Source organism: Hyperoodon ampullatus (assembly GCF_949752795.1).
Source record: "Hyperoodon ampullatus genome assembly, chromosome: 1".
Classification (NCBI taxonomy): Eukaryota; Metazoa; Chordata; class Mammalia; order Artiodactyla; family Ziphiidae; genus Hyperoodon; species Hyperoodon ampullatus.
This window is the reverse complement of record NC_136914.1, coordinates 116364156-116385315: the sequence shown is the minus strand read 5'-3', so window position 1 is coordinate 116385315 and position 21160 is coordinate 116364156. Positions and strand designations below refer to the sequence as shown.

The following is a 21160-nucleotide window of genomic DNA, read 5'->3' as shown; positions in this document are numbered from 1 at the left end:
TACTTATTATTAACCTTAGTTTCCATCTTACAATGGAATTTCTTTTGCATACATCACAAAATAGACTGTTGCTCGTGTACCTTCTGCAGACATAAAGCCATCATCCATCTCTGTTCCTGCACTGCCTACATGCAGCATGGGCCATGGCAGCATTTTAATCAGATAGTAATGTGTTCATTAAGCAATAGCACCTTAGTGGATACGACAACCTGGTGTCAACTGATGGTAAATGAAGGCTTGACCTGCCCCTCCCCCCCACCCCGCCTTTCCCTCTTGTTGTGCTGTGTGCAGCGTGTCCTATGTAAGTGAAGTTACTCGTATGTGTCTCGGTATACAGTCCGGAAAATACTGTGCATGCCAACAGCAAAAAAAAGCCTTATGTTATAAATCAATGTGCATCATACAGAACATTTTCAGGCACACTGGTAGACTACATGTTAATTTATTTGTGTTAACTTTTCTGAATACTTTCTACCAAGGGTTACTTACTCCACATTGAATATGTGAACATTGAAAGTATGTCCGTGGTTTTATTGATTCAATTTTCTGAAAAACGAAAAAACCAAAACAAAACATTTTAGATGGGCTCACAAGGAAAGAGTCAATAAGTCTGTGTAACTAACTCTTAACAGTTTGATTTAAATAGCATTTTAAAGTATCTTCATGAAATGATACTAAGTGTAATCAGTGAAGAGTTTAGTTTATTAGCCTAGGCTGTTTCCTTTTTTCCTATCCTGTCATGAACGTGAACATGGAGGAATGGGCTTATCAGCCATGTATTGAGATTCAAAACAATGTGCATTTAACACATTAAACTTGCCACATCGCATTTGTAGACGTGGTGATCTTAATTTGGTCACCAAATATAATATCTTGCAGGCCAACAGGGAAACCAGTACAGTGATTTTATGTACTTTTTTTAATGTTTATATTAGTTTTCAAAATGGTTTTGCTTCCTAACCCTCCCATTATATGAAGCCTCTCACTTTGAAAGTCACAGACTGCAGACTGGTAAGTCCATCAACTCTCTGTCATTATGATCATTCATAATTTTAGTTCCAGTAAACACATGATCATTGCATAGTTTTCTTTCTTAGCCCAAAGTATTTCCAGTCTGAAAAGTTATTATTATTTTTTTAAATACATGAGTATATTCATTCACTTGCCAAACAACATTTCTTTTTTTTTTTTTTTGGTCATTTTGCTTTCTAAACAAATTGAGATTCTAGAGCATACACTCATAATGTTGACAGTGTTTTTTTCACAGACACTCTATGCTTTTAAAATCAGCTTTCATTTGTGTGGTGCCTGTTTTTTGTTTGTTTGCTTCTTTGTGTTTTTGCTTTCAAAGTAACTTGTGATCAAGATACATTTAAATGGAAATGTAGGTGAAAGATCGGAACCCTTTTCTGAGGCTTCATCCTTGCCCCGCATGTATAGTTAGTGTTGAAATGAGGCAGATCACCTCCTATGGCACTGAGATGTCCTCCTTTTCTCATTTCTTTGTTAGATTTAGCTCTCCTAGCAGGAGCCAGCGAAGTGTATCTTTTGGTTTGGTATTTAGAATTAGGTCTGCTTGTCAGTTCTTCCTCCTCTGGAAGGAATGCTCCAACCAATGAGCTCTCTATTTAGACAAGCTCATGAGAGAGTTAAGTGAAATGAGTTAAAAAACATTTTCCAGTCATCCAGAGTTTTCACAAAAGTCCTTTAATTAATATTTGAATAAAAGAAACTCTTGGTCCTGTTTTATATATGTACTGAATACTTCTGCATTGAATCATTTGCTCAGACTCTGGGAACAAAGCAGATTTAACTTCCACATTTGTAAGAGATGCAGAGATCATTCCTACACAAATCTTACCAAAAAGAAAAAAAAGAAACATAGAAAGAAAGAAAAAAAAAAGTTTGTCTCTAATCTCTTCAGGTTGTTTCTAAAATGTTGCCAAACCCATGCTGCTACTTTTAACAGAGAGATATCTGAGTTTTTAAGATCCAAGTGTTCTTTTCTTACCAAGAAAAAGTGCATCTATCTGTCAAGCGCATGATCTTATGAGCTTCAGATAGAAAAGTGGCTATGATTTGTGACTGTTTTGGGTTCAGAACGATGCTAGATCAACATGCAAGTTTGATGGAGGTGGGGATAGAAAGGGAGGGCGAGGCTAAGGTGGTTGATAACATTGGGTCCCTCTGGACTTCCTGCAGGAGAAAAGGTTCTGCAGGATGACGAATTCACCTGTGACCTCTTCCGCTTCTTGCAACTGCTCTGTGAGGGACACAACTCAGGTTTGTGAGACCCCAGACCATCGGTGGTACCCAGGAATAAGTATTTTGAAGCAATAATAGGAGTCTGTTAGTTCCAATTATGCTTCTTCCCTTGGGTCAAGAAACAGTTCTTGAACATTACCTGCTGTGTAGGCGCTGGGAAATTTTCTGTATCGCATTGCCTCTTTCAAAGTCCTTTGCTAGCCCTTTCATTTAATTCTTTTTTTCTTTAATTAATTTATTTATTTATTTATTTATTTTTGGCTGCATTGGGTCTTCGTTGCTGTGCACGGGCTTTCTCTGGTTGCGGCGAGCGGGGGCTACTCTTTGTTGCAGTGCACAGGTGTCTCATTGTGGTGGCTTCTCTTATTGCAGGACACAGGCTCTAGGGTGCGTGGGCTTCAGTAGTTGTGGCTCATGGGCTCTAGAGCACAGGCTCAGTAGTTGTGGCATGCGGGCTCAGTAGTTGTGGCGCACAGGCTTAGTTGCTCCGCGGCATGTGGGGTCTTCCCAGACCAGGGCTCGAACCCATGTCCCCTGCATTGGCAGGCGGATTCCTAACCACTGCGCCACCAGGGAAGTCCCTCACTTAATTCTTATTAGTTGTTCTCATGCTAGAGAAGACAGCTGATAGGTGAAGAAAGATGTAGATTAGATAGATAGCTATAGAGACGTATGTAGCTCTGTTTCTTTTTTTACCACTTATCTTACTGGGGGAATCTACTTCATTGTGTAACTTTGCATGATGTATTTACGTTCATTGTTTACATAACTGGTTCTCCACCAAGCTTGTGTATCCGTGAAGGCAGGAGCTTGATCTTGATTTTTGCTTCCCCAGCACTTAACACAGTACTAAGGAATAAGGGATTATGGAATAAATCATTTAATTACGCTGTCCTACAGGATGGAAGTTGTTTTCAGTCATTCACATGCCCAGAGCCCTAGAGCTAGGAATCAAGAAACAGGTGTTAGCCACCTCTTAGATGAAATTTGAATATTGATATTCTGTGAAGCACCTAGATTTGTTTTTGAGGTACTCACTTTTTATGGAAAATATAAATTATTCAATATTAAAACTATCAGATATAACAGTGTACGTATCCATGGTGATTTTGCTGGAGACATCATTTGCTTTTGGAGTTATTCAAACAACTCATTTTAAATTTTTGAATGCGTTTTAATAACATCTTTTGATCTTATGTAGATTTTCAAAATTATCTGAGAACTCAGACTGGCAATAATACGACTGTCAACATAATCATCTCTACTGTAGACTACCTACTGAGAGTTCAGGTATGTTGCTTTACGTTAGTAACAAATTAAGGGGTTGGTTGTTTGGCAAGATATGGTGGAGTTGTGAAACTGACATGTTGAAATGTGTTTTGATTTATGAGGTCAGAATTTGTAGAGATATTTTGTCTTTGATCACAGTCTTTCCCCAAGTCTTAGGTTGAAACTGCCACTATTGTCTTTGCCTCTGATCCTGGCTCTTACTTGGCTTATTTTCTTTCTATAAGTGGGAATATTTTTTTCCTACAGTTTTTTTTTTTTTTTTTTTTTTTTAACCGGCCTGCGGTACGCGGGCCTCTCACTGTTGTGGCCTCTCCCGTTGCGGAGCACAGGCTCTGGACGCGTAGGCTCAGCGGCCACGGCTTACGGGCCCAGCCGCTCTGCGGCATGTGGGATCTTCCCGGACCGGGGCACGAACCTGTGTCCCCTGCATCGGCAGGCGGATTCTCAACCACTGTGCCACCAGGGAAGCCCTCCTACAGTTTTAAGCTTGATGGCATTTTAAATTCCTTTTCAATTTGTAAAGCATGAACATGCTCTGTTCCTTCTTCTACAGTTGATAGATAAATAGGAGAAGAATATTTGAAACATTACTAAAAATGGGCAAGAAAGGCTTTCAAACTACTTACCATACACTTAAATTTAATAGCATAAGGTTAGTTCTTTTCAGCTCTTGAAATATTTGCATTAATTTAAAAATTCAGCTTAACACTTCATCACTTAAAAGTATCTTTGATAGTATAGTAATGTTTTACATGTAACTAGAACTGAATCTGAAGGTGTAGGCCTCTTAAGTAATAAGATTTTATATAACTTTTATTTCCCTCACTTTATTTATAAGGAAGTCAGGTATAGTACTTTTAAAAACTGCAAATTCAAACTCTGTTTCTCCCTTAATCTTTGCATATGTAAAAGCACAACACTCTTATTTAAAGCTTAATGAGAAAAAAGTCCATTTTTGAAGCAAATATGTCAAGAAGCATTGCTGAAAATATATTTGTGATTTTCAAAATCATGTCTCAAAACCTAAATGGTAGCCCAAATTGTATTATTCATTTAGGCAACTAAAGTTCCTTCAAAATATAAGTTATTGTTGAAAATATCCTGTTTGGAAAGATTGATCTTATTTAGATATTTGTTTACAGTTGTCAGTATTTATAAGGAGTCCAACTAGTTTCTTCAGGGGCAGTTACACAAGCCAGGAACATCCTGGAATTCTCATCAAAGAAATGTTATTGGCTTTGTTGGAGAAAAAGGAGACCAAATGTCTGGAACCCAGAAATATTGTTCTGTGATTTGTCTAATTTCTGTGCTCACATAGTAAACGTCTAACTGCTCTGTGGATAAATATGCATTAATGTCATGAATCCTTATGTTTGTGAAGTTCAAGGTCATCAGAGACAGAAAGTCATTTTAAAAGCTAAGTTTTCTACTTCTAATCTTCTCTCCAGTTGTTATTTATATCTAGGGAGGATGTCGCCATATTTTATGTTTAGGAAAATCATTGACAATAGTATTTACCTCGCAGATATTTTTGTTTGCTTCCAATCTGTTACTTAAGATGATTTCCTATTACTGAGTCCAGAACTGGACAGGTCTTTGGTAGCTTCAGATTGTGCCTTAATCCTATCGTCTCTCTTTTCCAGGAATCAATCAGTGACTTCTATTGGTATTACTCTGGGAAAGATGTCATTGATGAACAAGGACAAAGGAATTTCTCCAAAGCGATTCAAGTAGCAAAACAAGTCTTTAACACGCTTACAGAGTATATTCAGGTAAACCTTTAAACATTTCTGTTATTTGAAGAAGGAAAGAAAGAGAGTCAACTGGTTAGCATTGAATTCCTTGGAAAAATGCAATATGCCTAAAGTATTTTCCTGCTCTCATCCACATTCTTACTGACCCCTTCTATAGATTCTTAGCCAATTGGCCATTTAAAATACTCACTTGAGATGTGAATTTATATGGAATGAACCTGCTTTACCACTTGGCAGGTTGGGATATCATGAACTCCTTCAAGACATGAACCATGATGTTGACTGTGTCATACTTCCAGGGTCTGGTATATATATTAAGCACTCAATAAATATTAAAGAAGGAGGAGAGAGAAGAAGTGAAGGAGAGAGGGCAGAGTTGTAAACCACTTTTTATAGTATTCCAGGGAAAATAAGGAAGAAGTTTCATAGAAACTTTATGAAAAAGAAAAGAGCATTTAAAAACTTCATTTTAATACACGTATGTGTGTATTGTTGACTGAAAAAAACATGCGCAACCTAGGAGTTGAGAATTATGTTTTATTTAGAGGACTTACTGAGGACTTAAGCCCGGGATGCAGCCTCTCAGATAGCTTTGAGGGACTGCTCTGAAGAGGTAAGGGAGGCTATATAGGATATATAGGGTTTTTTGGCAAAAACAAGAAAACAAACAAACAACAACAACAAAAAACCAGGGAGTCTGAACATCAAAAGATTACTGTTAATTAAAGAAAATCAAACATCTTAAGTTAATGAATTTAGTGCTTTTCTGTGTATGGGAGGATGCAAGAATGTGGGCTCACTGAAATCACTCCTTGGATGTGAACCTTAACTACCTAGGGCCAGTACCCTGCTTTTCTCCATCCTGAATCCCCTCAGGGTGCACAGTCAGGGGGCAGCTGCAGTAGCTGATGTCTTGATGGCGGCAACATCCTTTGTTTACTGAAACGGCAGGCAACATTCTTTGTCCACAGTATATATATACACATATATGTGTGTGTGTATATATAAAATTATATAACATGATAAGGTATATAATACAGGTAAAATTCCAAATTCCATGAATAATATACCTTTTTTTTTTTTTTTACCTTGATTTGCTTTCTATTCTTCTTGGGGTAGACTTCTAGTCTTAACCTTCAGATTCTTAAAAGATTTTATAAATTTCTGCCTTTTTCAGAAAGCAAAACATTGCCATTTTCTAGAAGACTATTCAGTCATCTTTCCTTTCTATCTTCTGTCTCCATGGCCAATATTACTCTGACTCAGTCACCGTGATTGAAGTGCCATGTGCAAGGATAAAATAGGAGGAAGAAATGTACAGTTTGCTTTGTTAGACTGAACATAATCTTGTGGGGGAAAGAGTTAAGTAAAAATAACAGATTGTATCCCCAGAGCCTCGCATACTTACAGGTGTTTGTAGAATGACCGAGTGAGTGAACTATTCATGGCCAAGTGAAGCCGCCAAGGCTGAGTGGCTCAGAGGAAAGATGGCAGAATGGCCATTCCTCACCTCCTCCAGGCTCACTCTCTCCTCTGTATTCGTACCTTGGAAGGATCTCACTTTTTCTCTTGTCTCCAAGGGCAGGGCAGAGGATCCTTATTTCAGTATTTAAAAATGGAAAAGCCACACTTGATAATGCTAATAACTTTTCTTTAATTCAAATACAGGCAAAGTTTTAAATCCAGTTCAGTCCACTCGTGTTCCTTTTTCATTGTCTTCCTTGGCTTCCATTATTACCTTAATATACTCATCGGTGTCTAGAAAGAGAGCAATACAGTGTTTGGTGTGAACTATCCTGATTAAGTAATAAGATTGATTGATGACATTAGCAAGCCAGTGAATTTTATAGAAACAGGAAAATGGCTTCTATATAACAAATAAAAGGTAAATTCCTTTCAGCCAAGAGTAGACATTTCTTGGTTCCTAGAGTAAGTGAGAGTCCTAAATTTATATAAAACTAGAAGCATCCATTGATCTTCCACTATGTGCAAAATCATTTATTCCAACTTATTTATATAACACGGAACATTCTAAATGAACATTCAAGGAATAATAGGTAAAGTAGCAAGGCTTATTGTGGCCTGTTCATGTTTTAACTTCTCAATACTCCTTGTTTATTTGACATTTTTATATAATTTAATCAACTCTCAAATTATATATATATATATATATATATATACTTTTTTTTTTTTTTTTTGGCTACACTGCACAGCTTGTGGCATCTTGGTTCCCAGACCAGGGATCGAACCCTGGCCCTCAGCAGTGAAAGTGCCGAGTCCTAACCACTGGACCACCAGGGAATTCCCTAAAAATATATTTTAATAAAAATTTAATTTGGAATAATTTTAGATATACAGAAAAATTGCAAAGACAGTACAGAGAGTTTCCATATATGATTCATCCAGCTTTCCCAGCTTTTGGCATTTTAAGTAACCATGATACATTTGTCAAAACTAAGAAATTAACATCAGCACCATTCTATAACCGAAATTACAGACTTTATTCCGATTTTACCAGTTTTTTCTTTAATGTCCTTGTTCTGTTCCAGGAGCCAACCCAGGGCACCCCATTGCCTTTAGTGAAACGTATTTTGAAGATATTTGCCTTAGCATTATGTTCATTGATTATTGTTGATACTGTGAATAAAAGCTCATCGTTCGCTTCATACTTACTTTGGGCTGGCTTTTAGGTGACAGCACTGCATGTTGCTTTTGGACTCCAATTTTTGCTAACTGTAGAAAATTATGCAAGGGGGGGAAATCCACAACCATCAAAATAAACATAATCTTCTGTAAGATTTCAACTCCAGTTTTCATAAGGGGGGAAGAACTGCCTGAGAAGGAGGACATTATATTGTCCAAGTGCCTGGGGTTAAGACCACAGGGTGAGTCGTGAGAAGAGAGAAAGCTGTATTTGTCGTTCCACGAGAAGGTCAACCTGAAAGTAACTGCCTTCTGGCAGTTAGCCAGGGTGTCTGTTTGTTTTTTTAATTTATATTATGGAAGTACAATTGACGTACAATGTTGTGTTAATTTCTGCTGTACAACACAGTGATTCAGTTATACGTATATACACATTCTTTTTCAGATTCTTTTCCATTATGGTTTATCACAGGTTATTGAATATAGGTCCCTGTGATAGACAGTAGGACCTTGGTGTCTATCCATTCTCTGTGTAATAGTAGCAAGGGTTTTATATGTTACAGGCACTGAATAGATCAGGAGAAATAGGCCTGCGAGGTGGCAGGCAAGACAGATGTTCCATTCAGGTAGTGAACAGTTCTCAGAAATCGATGGTCTGAGGCTGAGCAAGTCCTGGAAAGTACCTTCTGTGTGTTTCAGGTTTACAAGGAAAAGTAGGAACTTGGGCCTCTGGTTTGCAGCTCTGTCGCATAAGGTTTGCAAAACAACTCTTGGTCACCTAGGGGTTTCAGAAGATCTTAGTCCTTTCTAATATAATATTTTAACATTTGGTTAAAACCTTAAATACCACATGAAGAAAATGTTTGTTTCTTCAGGAAAAATGTTTATTTTCTTCGAAATGGCCTTCTAGTGTCCACCTAATGCCCTCCTGCACTTTCCACCCTCCCCAGTGTTAGCACATGAGGCACGTTGCTGAGGCTGGACCACAGTGGAATCCTGAAGATCCGTTGCTTTGATCCAGAGTTATTTTAACAGCCAGACAGGACTAACGTACACTGTAAAATCAGTTTGGCCTGGTACGTTGAATGGGCTCAATGTATTAACCTCTAAGTTAAAAGAACTTACTCCTCCCCACTGTCTCTTCAGACTTGCTCTGTGGCCCGCTTTTTTTTTTTTTTTTTTTGTGGTACGTGGGCCTCTCACTGTTGTGGCCTCTCCCGCTGCGGAGCACAGGCTCCAGACGCGCAGGCTCAGCGGCCATGGCCCACGGGCCCAGCCGCTCCGCGGCATGTGGGATCTTCCCGGACCGGGGCACGAACCCGTGTCCCCTGCATCGGCAGGCGGACTCTCAACCGTTGCGCCACCAGGGAAGCCTCAGACAGTTTTGTCGGCAAGATTTCAAAGTCCTGCTGGACAAGATAGCTCCCTCCCAAGTACCCAACTTAAGAAATCTTCTGTTGTCACTTTCCATCTTCACAGTCCCTACTACGGGGCTGTATGCTACCCAAGCTCAGGATGCAGGAGCTGAGCGCTCCTGATGGCTCTCTTGACCCCTCCTCTCTCCATGGTGTTAAGGGAAGCGGGCAGCCCTCTCCTCTCCTGCGGCAGCAGGGGTGGAGGCTGGGAGGCCCGGCACCTGCAGAGCTCTTTCCAAAGTCTTTCCCTTTTCGGCTTCAGCGCCTTTATATCTTTGAGGTAGAAAGATCTACCTAGTTTCCTTTCGCAGGTACTGGATCTAGCACCTTGCTTTTGGAATACTGAGATACTTGGCACTTACTGTCTTTGTTACTGAGCTAAACTTAGGTCTGCCCACCCTCGCGCAGTAAAGTCAATCTACTGACACCCGGTGGTGGTGAAGGGAAGTGCAGTGTTTATTGCAGGCGCCAAGCAAGGAGTCCAGAGAGCCTAGTGCTTAAAAGACCCGAACTCCCCGAGGCTTTCAGGGGAAGGTTTATAAAGACAGGGGGAGGGAGAGGTCTTGTGGGGTGTGTGATCAGCTCGTGGACATTCTTCTGACTGGTTGGTGGTGAGGTAATTGGAAGTCAGCATCATCGACCTGATTCCAGCCAGTCTGGGGTCTCCCGTGCTTGTGGGCAGCCTGCGGTTCACTTCTTCCACCTGGTGTGCATTTCAGTATCTGCCAAACAGCTCAAAGGACGTGGCTCAGAATATTATCTATAGACCTGGAGAAGAAACTAAAGGTCCTTGACTTGGTTTAATGGCTAAAGTATTATTTTGCCTTGCTTGACTGTTTTCCTTTCTTTCTGCATTTGTTCACTTCTTTGATTAAATGTATTCTTTGACTAAAGGTTTTCTACAGTCAAAAGGAAGGCAGAGGACATGGGTGGGCATCTATTCTGGGAAGGCCTCATAGGGTCCCACTCGGTTACATCTTTTATCCTCAGCTGTAGGGCCTCAAGTGTAGCTTGATAAAGGACAGAGTTCCATGTCGACATCTTTTCAGTATCTTCAATGCAGTCCTCTCTTCCAGTCACTTGTCTCCAGACTAAAACCTGAAACATTTTAATGTGCTCTCCAGCTTAAACTTATTCTGAGCCATTTGTCTAATGAGTGAATGAGTTTTTTTCTTTTGAAATATAATCCCTATTATTTCTTTTCCTGGTTGATGTGGGTGTGTTTTCAAAACTTAGCGATTGTAGAATTTCTCCTTGGGAAGTAAGAATAGAAGTTGTCTCCATCCAAACAGTCTCTGCTACAACACTCACTCTAGTGTCACATAAAGATCACTTCTGAAGTGAAAGCTAAGAGAACAAAGTTAGGTTCTAATTGTCTTGGATTCTGGGTTCATAAAGTTAATGACTAAGTATTAATCTTTAAAAATCTCAATGGTTGTATGATTGGTAACCAGGATACGGTTGTACAATGAAGCGCTGAAGAGGATATTTTGTCCTCTCTATGAATGCTTTATCCAGGTTACTATTTAACAATAAGAAGTAGGTACCTCTCATGTAAAGCATAATCTCAAATTCTTTTCACACAAGTAGTCACTTCTGATGATCTTACTTAGCTAAAATAACTTAGCTAAGATTTCCTCTAAATAGAAGAAACCAAAGTCAGACAAAAATGAAATAATTCACCATTTTTTCCCCAGTGTTTTAGTGTTCATACAGAAACAGAACATGAAAATCCTTGAGAAACTGTTTTGGGGATTTAAACATTTCAAGGAAGAATATGTTTGTCCCCTAAGAGTGCTATACCATTACAATCACTGTATATCTTTTGTTTTGGGTTCCTGTCTTTTCAGATAACATGCTGGTGATAAGATATGTCAGCACTAAGTTAACTTTGTCCCTATTACTGTAAAGTTTATTTTGGCAATTAAATTATCAGGAATGATTGTTGTTTGTCTGTTTCTGCCCCAGGGTCCTTGCACTGGCAACCAGCAGAGTTTGGCTCATAGCAGGCTCTGGGATGCGGTGGTGGGTTTTCTTCATGTATTTGCCCACATGCAGATGAAGCTGTCTCAGGTAAAGTCACTGTCCTCCACCATCCTAAATGACACACTGGAGACTGTGATCACTGGCAAATTAAACATGCTTTCCTTTGTCTGAATATTATCTTTCTTAGATGACTTCTTTATACAACTTTTACTCTACATTAAAAAAAAAAACCTTTTTTTTAAATAAAAGAATTTTATGCAAGCTGAGAATAGGTGGAAGCCATTATTCAATTTTGAAAACAAAAGGTATTGAGGAATTGACTATAATGGAGAAATAAAATATACTCTCCAAACACTGTACATTTTACAGTCCTTTGTAGACCTACTTCTCGATGATTACTCACTGGAATTTTCCTCCTCCCAACAGATAATTGGAAGAGGATTGTCATCTGTTCCAAATCCCTCGTTAAGGGGAGACAGTTTTCTTATAGGGTCATAAACAAGCAGCTGTTCTCAAAAGGTGACACTCACCCATTAACAGGACATTTTACTTTGTGAAAGACAGATAGGCAAATAAAGAAGAAACAGATTTTCCACCATGCTTTTTAATGTTAATTTGGGAGCATATCTTGAAAACATCAGAGTGCTGTTTTCTCACTCGTGTATTGCGTTTGGAGCTCAGAGTTACACGAACAGAAAAACTCTTAATATAAATCTTGAGTAAATATGTCCCTGTGATACAGTGAATTTTGATGGGCTCTCCTGAGGCTGACATGTCTGTCGGGGTGTGGGTATGTATCTTCCAGGTGTCAGGTAGAGGAGAGAATGCTAGATTCAAAGTCAAAGGACTCCAGTCCAACTCCCACGATTTCATTCACGTGTCCCATCTCTCTTCCTTGAGTCTCCTTTCCTCCAGCAAAGTGAGGATACTCGCATTGCCCTCTGACCTACAAGCAGGAAGATATCTTGGTCAAAGATAAAGCCAGGCACTGGTTAAAGTGGCAAGGACCAATTTAGTCAGTGATAACTGTTACTGTAGGGAAAAGAACCTAGTGTGAGCTGAACTCAACTTGGACTTGTACAGAGGGGATAAGTGTTTTAAAGGGAGGAGGAGGGGGGTTAGCAGGGTTCAGTAGAGTTAGGGAAGAGGAAAATGACAAACGGTTGTTCAGTGTAAATGTGATTGGGCCAGCTGAATATTAAAGTGAGGATTCTACCCTCCCACAGAGCCTGGGAGACAGGTTCTACTATGGTCAGGTGTTGGCTGGAACAAACAGAAAATTTTTCTGGCAGTCTTGATTTTTCTCAGGCAGGCACTCTAAGGGGAGCTGGGGTCATCCTAGGGATGCAGCCTTGAGCTGTTAGAAACTATGGTGGTGTTTTTTTCAAGTCTTTATAGACCAAGATTAAAGCCTAGCTGGGAAGAGGGCCCAGAGGAGCTGGCTAGTTTGGTCAAGGAGAGAATCTTTGTTAGTATCTAGTTATTGGTAATCAACCAAGTAAGGAAATATCATGATGCTTTCAACTAATTGCTAATGACATTTTAGTAAGTAAAGGAAATCAACATGAACCAAATTTATACATTCACAGGAGAGTTCCGATTCAGATATATTGCCATCATTTTATGAACATCTGATGGTGCTACCTAGCAGTTGTTCAGTTTGTAGACCTAGTCAAGGTAACAACTATTTAGAAAGAAAAAGCCTCATCCTTCCAGCAGTGTTGAAATTTGGCTTCCTATGTAGCAAAATTCATATGAATAAAATGATACCTTGTATTTTTTTTTAAAAAAAGAACGGGGTATAGTTTAAAATAAAAAAAATCTGATGATTCATGAGGTCATAATGTAAATATAAGTACATTCCATATTTCAAGGCACTGAATCTAAGCATAGTGATGTTAGGACACAACATAGCTTTGTAAAATATTTTTTTTTCATGGTGAAAAATGAAAAACAAAACAAAATTTTAACGAGAGAAATATCAGAGCTTGATAAAATTGGTAAATAAGATATTTTGTGCATTATTAATACAGGTAATACTTGTGTACATTTTTGCCTAGATTTATGTAGGATAAATTTATCTCTTATCACTGTTATGCCTGTGTTTTCCAGAATATGTTAATTTTTACAAAATATATAGCATCTTGGTGTAGTAAGTTAGAAAGAAGAAAAGACAAGTCCAGTCTTTACTCAAGTAAAAGAAAGATACCCAATGTGCAGAAGCACCTGAGTCTTACCTACCTGTCCCCAGGGGTTCCACCACTGCTTTAGTTCTTCTGTACTCTTGTTAGATTTATTCATTGTCCTTACAAATACTTTAATAAACATGAGTTGGAATCAACAGTAAATACTCTTTAATTCCTAAGTGTGTATTTTTAATAAGCTGCAGACTTATATTTGGCCTCCCTTTAGCTCTATTTTGCTGTAAAGTGTCTACTATCGGTAGATCCGTACTCTTTTTGTGAGAATAAGTATGATGTTCTTGCTGCATAGGTTTCCCATATTATCTCAAACGCAGTATGTTAATTCTTTCAGGATTCCAGTCAAATTGAGCTGCTAAAAGAATTGATGGATCTTCAGAAGGACATGGTGGTCATGTTGCTGTCCATGTTGGAAGGTAGTTTTGATTTATATCTTCAAGTTCCCTTTAATCTTTTATTTTAAGGATTCCATACATGCTTGCTTTGGGAGTCAGCATGCTGCAAAGGATAAAATATCAACGCTGAGATGGGACAGATGCCTCAGATTTATTGCTGGCTTGATTACTCTTTTTCCAAGTTTGCTTTTTAAAAAAGAGAAATCCTGCCTATCTCAGTTTATAAAACTATGGAATGAAATCACTAGTACTTCATTCATAGTGATATTTTTCATTTCATAGTGATACCCCAGAGAGTATGCTCTTCAGACAGAATACCTAAAGAAGGTTTTATTTGTTTATCATTTTGTTTGTTTGTAACCAGTGGGGATTACAGACGTTTGGATACACTCCAACGGTGTAAATTGCTGCTTTGAGCTGACTGCCTTGTGACTCCTATGGGTTCTTAAAATTCTGCAGGAGGGGGCTTCCCTGGTGGCGCAGTGGTTGAGAGTCCGCCTGCCGATGCAGGGGACACGGGTTCGTGCCCTGGTCCGGGAAGATCCCACATGCCGCAGAGCGGCTGGGCCCGTGAGCCATGGCCGCTGAGCCTGCGCGTCCGGAGCCTGTGCTCCTCAATGGGAGAGGCCACAACAGTGAGAGGCCCACATACCGCAAAAAAAAAAAAAAAAAAATCTGCAGGAGGAGAAGGCTCGGGAGAGCGCCCCAGCCCACCAAGTCTAGTGGCGGCCTAGTCCTCCCAATACATGCCTCTCTCTCCGGTTTTCATTCTCGCGCTTTTCTCTTTTCAACTTACTTTCCTTTGCTACTGCATTTCTTTTCTGTCTCAGACAGTAAACGTAGTAGGTAAGAGCTTGGGTTCTGAGATCTGCCACCAACGCCCGCATCCCACTTTCCCACACAGGCAGCGTGACCCTGACACAAGTTACGTCTCCATTTTTCACTTTCCTCCTCTGTGAAATGGGGCTCATGATAGGCTGATGCAAGAATTCAGTGAAATCATGTGAATACGACCAAAGAAAATTAAAAATGTTTGCTATTATGTTCCCTGTCCTTTTTTTTTTCTTAAATCCTTCCTAATTCCTCTCTGGTTCTTAGCCTGCCCTGCACTGCACAGCTATACTTTGACTAATTAAGGCAGTAGGCACACCTTGCGCTAGGACTTCAACGATGCAGCATTTGCTCGAAACCCTTAGTTGGCAGCCACTTTATACCCTTTGAGCACAGGATCCTTTTCCCATGACCTCATTTCAAGTTTTAGTCTAAATAATAATAACACTACAACCATAATAACTGCAACAGGAACTGCAGGAATGACAACTTAAAATTAACCTCGTTTAATATGCCAGCTGCTGGTTTAAGTACTTTTTCATCCTAATATCAGGTTTATGAATTGCATAGTAATATTATCACTGTTTTGCAAATGAGGAAACTGAGTGCAGAGAGGCTAAGAAGTCTGCCCAGGTAGCTCAGCTAACAGATGGTGGGACCTGGATTCAAATCCCAATAGCATGGCTCCTGAGCCTATGCTCTTAACCCTGGTGTTTAATGCTTCACAAATGCACTCAACAAACCCCTCACCATGCATCTTTTTCCTGATGCATGTCTTCATGTTACATATCAAGCTCTGTTCATGGAATAAAAGCATTCGATGACTATACCTTAGGATAACATTTCGTTTCCTCAAGCTTATCCATAATCTGCCATTTTCTAATTATAAACATTCTGGACCATGAAGAAATGCAGAGAGATCTTTTACATTTTAAATCAGAAAGAGCATCTAATTTGCTCTCAGCAGATCTGTTTAAAATCCAGGCCTTAGCCCTCAATAATCATATCACGGCCAGCACATTAATTTAACCTTGCCAAACCTCAGTTTTCTCAATAATAAAATCAGAATTAATAAAAAGTACCTGCCTCACAGACATATGAACATGAAATCAGGTAACGTTTACGAGCAGTGACATTTCAACCCAAAAGGTCTGTGCAAACACTCATTTTTATTATTAAAATGAGACTGTATTTCAGTTTCTGGCTTTAGGATAATATAAATGTTTGCCCTATTTTTTTTTAATCCTAAAACACGTTGCTTTTTTTTTAATCCTAAAACACAATTAGAAGAAAAAAATGTCAGCTTTTCTTCACATATTGTTTTATGTGCGTTAGTCTAATTACTTTGTAAATATGCTTTTGCTTGTGTTCATGTAATGACTCTTTGAAACTAGAGTTTACAAGTAATTACTCATCTTTTCCTTCGTACATTGGAAGATAAACAAGGAGCTATCTTTGATTCAGATGTCATATAAGATTTATATTGTTATTTTCTCTATAGACACTGGGTTTTTTTAGACATTTTAAGATGTTTAATATTTATCTGCACAAATTAGCGACAGCTTATACAACTGGACCAGTTTACAATTAATTCACAGTAACGTACACTAGCTTCTATCCAGCTTAGACACCGGTTTTATCGGGCATGTTCATTTTGAGCCAATGCAGTTCTTTACCCCCAGGCAATGTCGTTAATGGCACCATCGGCAAACAGATGGTTGATATGCTCGTGGAATCTTCCAACAACGTGGAGATGATTCTCAAATTTTTTGACATGTTCTTAAAACTCAAGGACTTGACGTCTTCTGACACCTTTAAAGAGTATGACCCAGATGGTAAGGGAGTCATTTCCAAGAGGGACTTCCACAAAGCAATGGAGAGCCATAAGCATTACACCCAGTCCGAGACTGAATTTCTGCTGTCCTGCACAGAGACGGATGAAAACGAAACCCTGGACTACGAGGAATTTGTCAAACGGTTCCACGAGCCTGCCAAGGACATCGGCTTCAACGTGGCAGTGCTTCTGACAAACCTCTCTGAACACATGCCCAACGACACCCGGCTGCAGACCTTCCTGGAATTGGCCGAGAGTGTCCTGAATTACTTCCAGCCCTTTCTGGGCCGCATCGAGATCATGGGCAGTGCCAAGCGCATCGAGAGGGTTTACTTTGAAATCAGTGAGTCCAGCCGAACCCAGTGGGAGAAGCCCCAGGTCAAGGAGTCCAAAAGGCAATTTATATTTGATGTGGTCAACGAAGGGGGAGAAAAAGAGAAGATGGAGCTCTTCGTGAACTTCTGTGAGGACACCATATTTGAGATGCAGCTCGCAGCTCAGATCTCGGAGTCGGACTTGAACGAGAGGTCAGCGAATAAAGAGGAGAGCGGGAAGGAGAAGCCAGAGGAGCAGGGGCCGAGGACGGGTTTCTTTTCCATCGTGACGGTCACGTCGGCCCTGTTTGCCCTCAGGTATAATATCTTGACCCTTATGCGGATGCTCAGCTTAAAGAGCCTGAAGAAGCAGATGAAGAAGGTGAAGAAGATGACAGTGAGGGACATGGTCACGGCCTTCTTTACGTCCTACTGGGGGTTTTTTATGAGCCTCCTGCACTTCGTAGCGAGCGTCTTCAGAGGCTTCTCCCGCATCGTCGGCAGCCTCCTGCTGGGAGGAAGCCTGGTGGAAGGTGCGAAGAAGATCAAGGTGGCGGAGCTCTTGGCCAACATGCCAGACCCCACGCAGGATGAGGTTCGAGGAGACGGGGAGGACGGGGAGAGGAAAGCCATGGAAGGCGCCCTGCCCAACGAAGATCTGACGGACTTAAAGGAACTGACCGAGGAGAGTGACCTGCTTTCCGACATCTTTGGCTTGGACCTGAAGCGAGAAGGCGGGCAGTACAAACTGATTCCTCATAATCCCAATGCTGGCCTGAGCGACCTCATGAGCAACCCCGTCCCTATCCCCGAGGTGCAAGAAAATTTCCAGGTAACTTACCTCCAGTCACAACAGCTCTCTGGACTTCAGGTGGGCACGATAAGTGAACTTCTTGACATCAGCTGTCTTGCTAGTGCCAGGGTGGTTTTCGGTACGTGACTTGACTTGCCAAAGAGGAATGGCTTTTTTAGTTAGGTGGAGCTAGCGTTTTGTGAAGGTTCCTTATAAATTATTAAGTTAAACTATGAAAGGACGAGCTGAAGTATTCACCCTCCTGTCATTAGGCAATTGAACGATAATCATTCCATCCACAAATATTTTATGAGGATTGGCCAGGTGTCTGACACCACTGGGTATCATAGCAAATTAAAAGAAATGTAAGATGTGCTCACTGCTTTCAAGTTGCCTTAAAGAGTTTATTAGAAAGATAAAAGACTCATGAAAAAGTTAGAAAATTATTAAGTGGTAAGTAGCATAGGCAGCAGACAGTAGAGGTTACCTGTGTTGAGAAAATGGAAACCTCAGTATAGCTTGGAGTAGTTAGATGAGACTTAAGCAGTGGAATTTAAGTTGGTGTTGGAGGGTGAGTAGGATTTGAGTAGGTGACTGAGGGAAAGAAGGTAGTTGTGAAATAAGAAAAGTGGGAAGGAGCTCAGAAAGTTGGTACCTACTGCTAGCCTGGTAGGTAAGTGCGGGGAAGGGGGAAATGCGTGGACCAGTAGAAGAAAGGGCACACATGGCAGTTTTATCTCAATAGAGACAGGAGGGTATCATTTATAGGTTACAGTTTGACACAGGGTCACGGGGCTCCCTAAACTCATTCAAAAGTGATGTGTAATCCTGCTTCTCTTTTCCCCATTGACTCATCCAAGGAACAGAAGGCAAAAGAAGAAGAAAAGGAAGAAAAAGAAGAAAGCAAATCCGAACCTGAGAAAGCCGAGTAGGTGTAGTTGCTGTATCCTTTCCTTTGTTTTAGTGTCTTTCACTCGTCCTCTCTCTTCAGGGGATGCAGTGGAGACTCTCAGGCTGCAGGAGGACATCTGTCATCCTAGTGGAGAGCCTCAGCCCATGGGCAGGGATAAGCGTAGACCACCCACCCGCCCTGGGGGCCACTCCCACCTCTTTCTTGTGCCATGAGGATTCTGTTTGTGTGTTTCTCAGCAGAAAAGACTTCAGTGATTCCATGTGATGCTCTCTGCAAGATGACTGACGGCTGTAGTTCTCTGTTTAAAATCGAGCATCTATTCTGTCCTTGTAAAGAAGGGAGGGGACAAACGTTCTGAATGCCGTGGCACAGAATTCTTGGGGCATGGTGGTCCTCAACGCACAGTCCTAGGGCCACCTGTGTAAAAACTACCTGGAGAGTCTGTTAAAGACACAGATTCCTAGGCCCCAGCACAGATTTTTTAATCAGCAGGTCTGGGACCCAGGAAACTTCATTTTCACCAATATTCCTGGTGCTATGGATCACAGTTATAAATGCAACAATGAGAAATAAAGAGCTGCCTATGAAAATTTATAATTTCCTCATAACACTGGCTTTCTGTTAATAATTGAAACCTACATCTTTCCCCAAGTTTACATAGTTTTATATGCACATTTTTAACAATTGGGGAAATCAAATTTTTAAGTGCCTATAGTGCACCTGTAGCATTCTCATGTAGCATTTTATTTTTCTCCTCTATTCTGTTACTGCCTTTGGCCTGTTTTCATTGCCTGTTCTGTTTTTTCTTCTTTTTTTTTTTAGAATAGCAAATGTTTATTTAGAATTGTGTTAATTTAGTTATAGCTATAAAAGTAAAACATTAAATGATATAACTCAGAAATAGTTCTTATTTCTAATGTTATATTTCATGGAAAACAGTTTAACTTTTTCACATGCCTACTTGACATCACTTGAGTCACCTTTTGAATAACAACACTTTTTTCAGGGAAAATCATTTTTATTTCCAAGTTATTTGAGACAGAAAATTTTAAAGAGTTTTGTTATTAGAAATTTTCAAACATACACAAAAGAGAGAATGTTATAATGCACCCCATATACCCATCACCAAGTTTTACTAATTATTAACGTTTTGCTAATTTTGTTTCATCTAGGTTTTCTCCTGCCTACCCTCCCTACCATAGACACACACACACATATTTTGGGGCCTCCTGTACAACAAGTTGCTTTAAAGAAAATACTAGACACCATGTTATTTCACCCATAAATATCTTGTATACATTTCTAATTGCTAAGGACTTTTTAAAAAACATAATTATCATGCCATTATTTATACTTAACAAAATTTGCAATTATTCTCTAGTACCGTCTAATACCCACTAAATATTTAAGCTTCTTTAGTTGTCTGAAAAGGGTATTTTTACAGTTGGTTTGTTTGAATTAGGCTTCAAACAAGGGCCACAGTTGTGTTTTGTACAGTCAGCACTATTCATTGTCATAGACCTTGAACTGTTGAATCAGTTGTAAAAATGGCCACATAAGTGACTATTATAGTGAAATGCAGACAAATGTAACAGGGCATGACAGTCATTTCAATGGCAACTCTTTAACGTTAAAATAATGTTTGACCGCATATGAGTTAAGTATGGGTTATGTTATGTGGGTTACATATCTGTGACTACACATATACATAAATATACTTCCATGAAGCCTTGGTATTTTGCACCTAGAGGGGTTTAGGTATCAAATTTCAGTGCTTCTAATTTCATTATTTTCTGCAAAATTAAGGTATTGACATCCTTTATACATGTGAACAACCAAATGCGTATGCCTCTGATTTTAAATCCTAGTAGCCTGAACATTGAAATAAGAATTTAAAAATAAGGTATGTTAAAAAGTAGCAGCCAAAAAAAGTCTTCATTGTTATTCTTTCATTTAAATATTTTACTCTACACTTGGAAAGGAATATGCTAGGTATAGATACAAAGATACTTGAAGCCTGTAAAATGTCCTATAGATTTGAACTTCACAGAAATTATCCATCTGTAGGGGGCTATGATAAGCAAGAAGTCCTACCCCTAATTCTAAAGTTCTGAATATCATAATTCATTGGAAGAGATATGTTATTAAAACTGATACTATGATTTAAATATTTGTTCGTTTGTATATTTTGGCACAAAACCTGTTCAGTTCTTTAGTTTATGGATGGCTTATTTTTCATTCATTTGTGTTTGTAGGGGAGAAGATGGAGAAAAAGAAGAAAAAGCCAAAGAAGATAAGGGTAAACAAAAATTGAGGCAGCTCCACACACACAGATATGGAGAGCCAGAAGTTCCTGAGTCAGCATTCTGGAAGAAAATCATAGCCTATCAACAGAAACTTCTAGTAAGATGTTTTAAAATGAATGTTGTTACTGCTATACTGTGAGATCATAATCATTCGGGTGCAGTAAATATGCATTGACCTTCACTTGGGTCAGCCCTGCACGTATGTTGTATTTGCCCATCT

The 21160-nt window shown here is 39.6% G+C and overlaps 1 protein-coding gene across 2 annotated transcripts in view; it reads left to right on the top strand.

The window, feature by feature from the left end:
- Nucleotides 1-21160, top strand: part of RYR2 (ryanodine receptor 2) — a gene marked incomplete at both ends in the record, with an annotated part of 724637 nt that overhangs the window by 659973 nt on the left and 43504 nt on the right. For both annotated transcript variants that reach the window (XM_079725493.1, XM_079725494.1), the window contains 8 exons: nt 2203-2283; nt 3467-3555; nt 5199-5327; nt 11336-11440; nt 13889-13970; nt 16463-17760; nt 18582-18649; nt 20890-21037. In XM_079725493.1, coding sequence (XP_079581619.1) covers nt 2203-2283; nt 3467-3555; nt 5199-5327; nt 11336-11440; nt 13889-13970; nt 16463-17760; nt 18582-18649; nt 20890-21037 — 2000 coding nt within the window. The remainder of the gene's footprint in view (nt 1-2202; nt 2284-3466; nt 3556-5198; nt 5328-11335; nt 11441-13888; nt 13971-16462; nt 17761-18581; nt 18650-20889; nt 21038-21160) is intronic.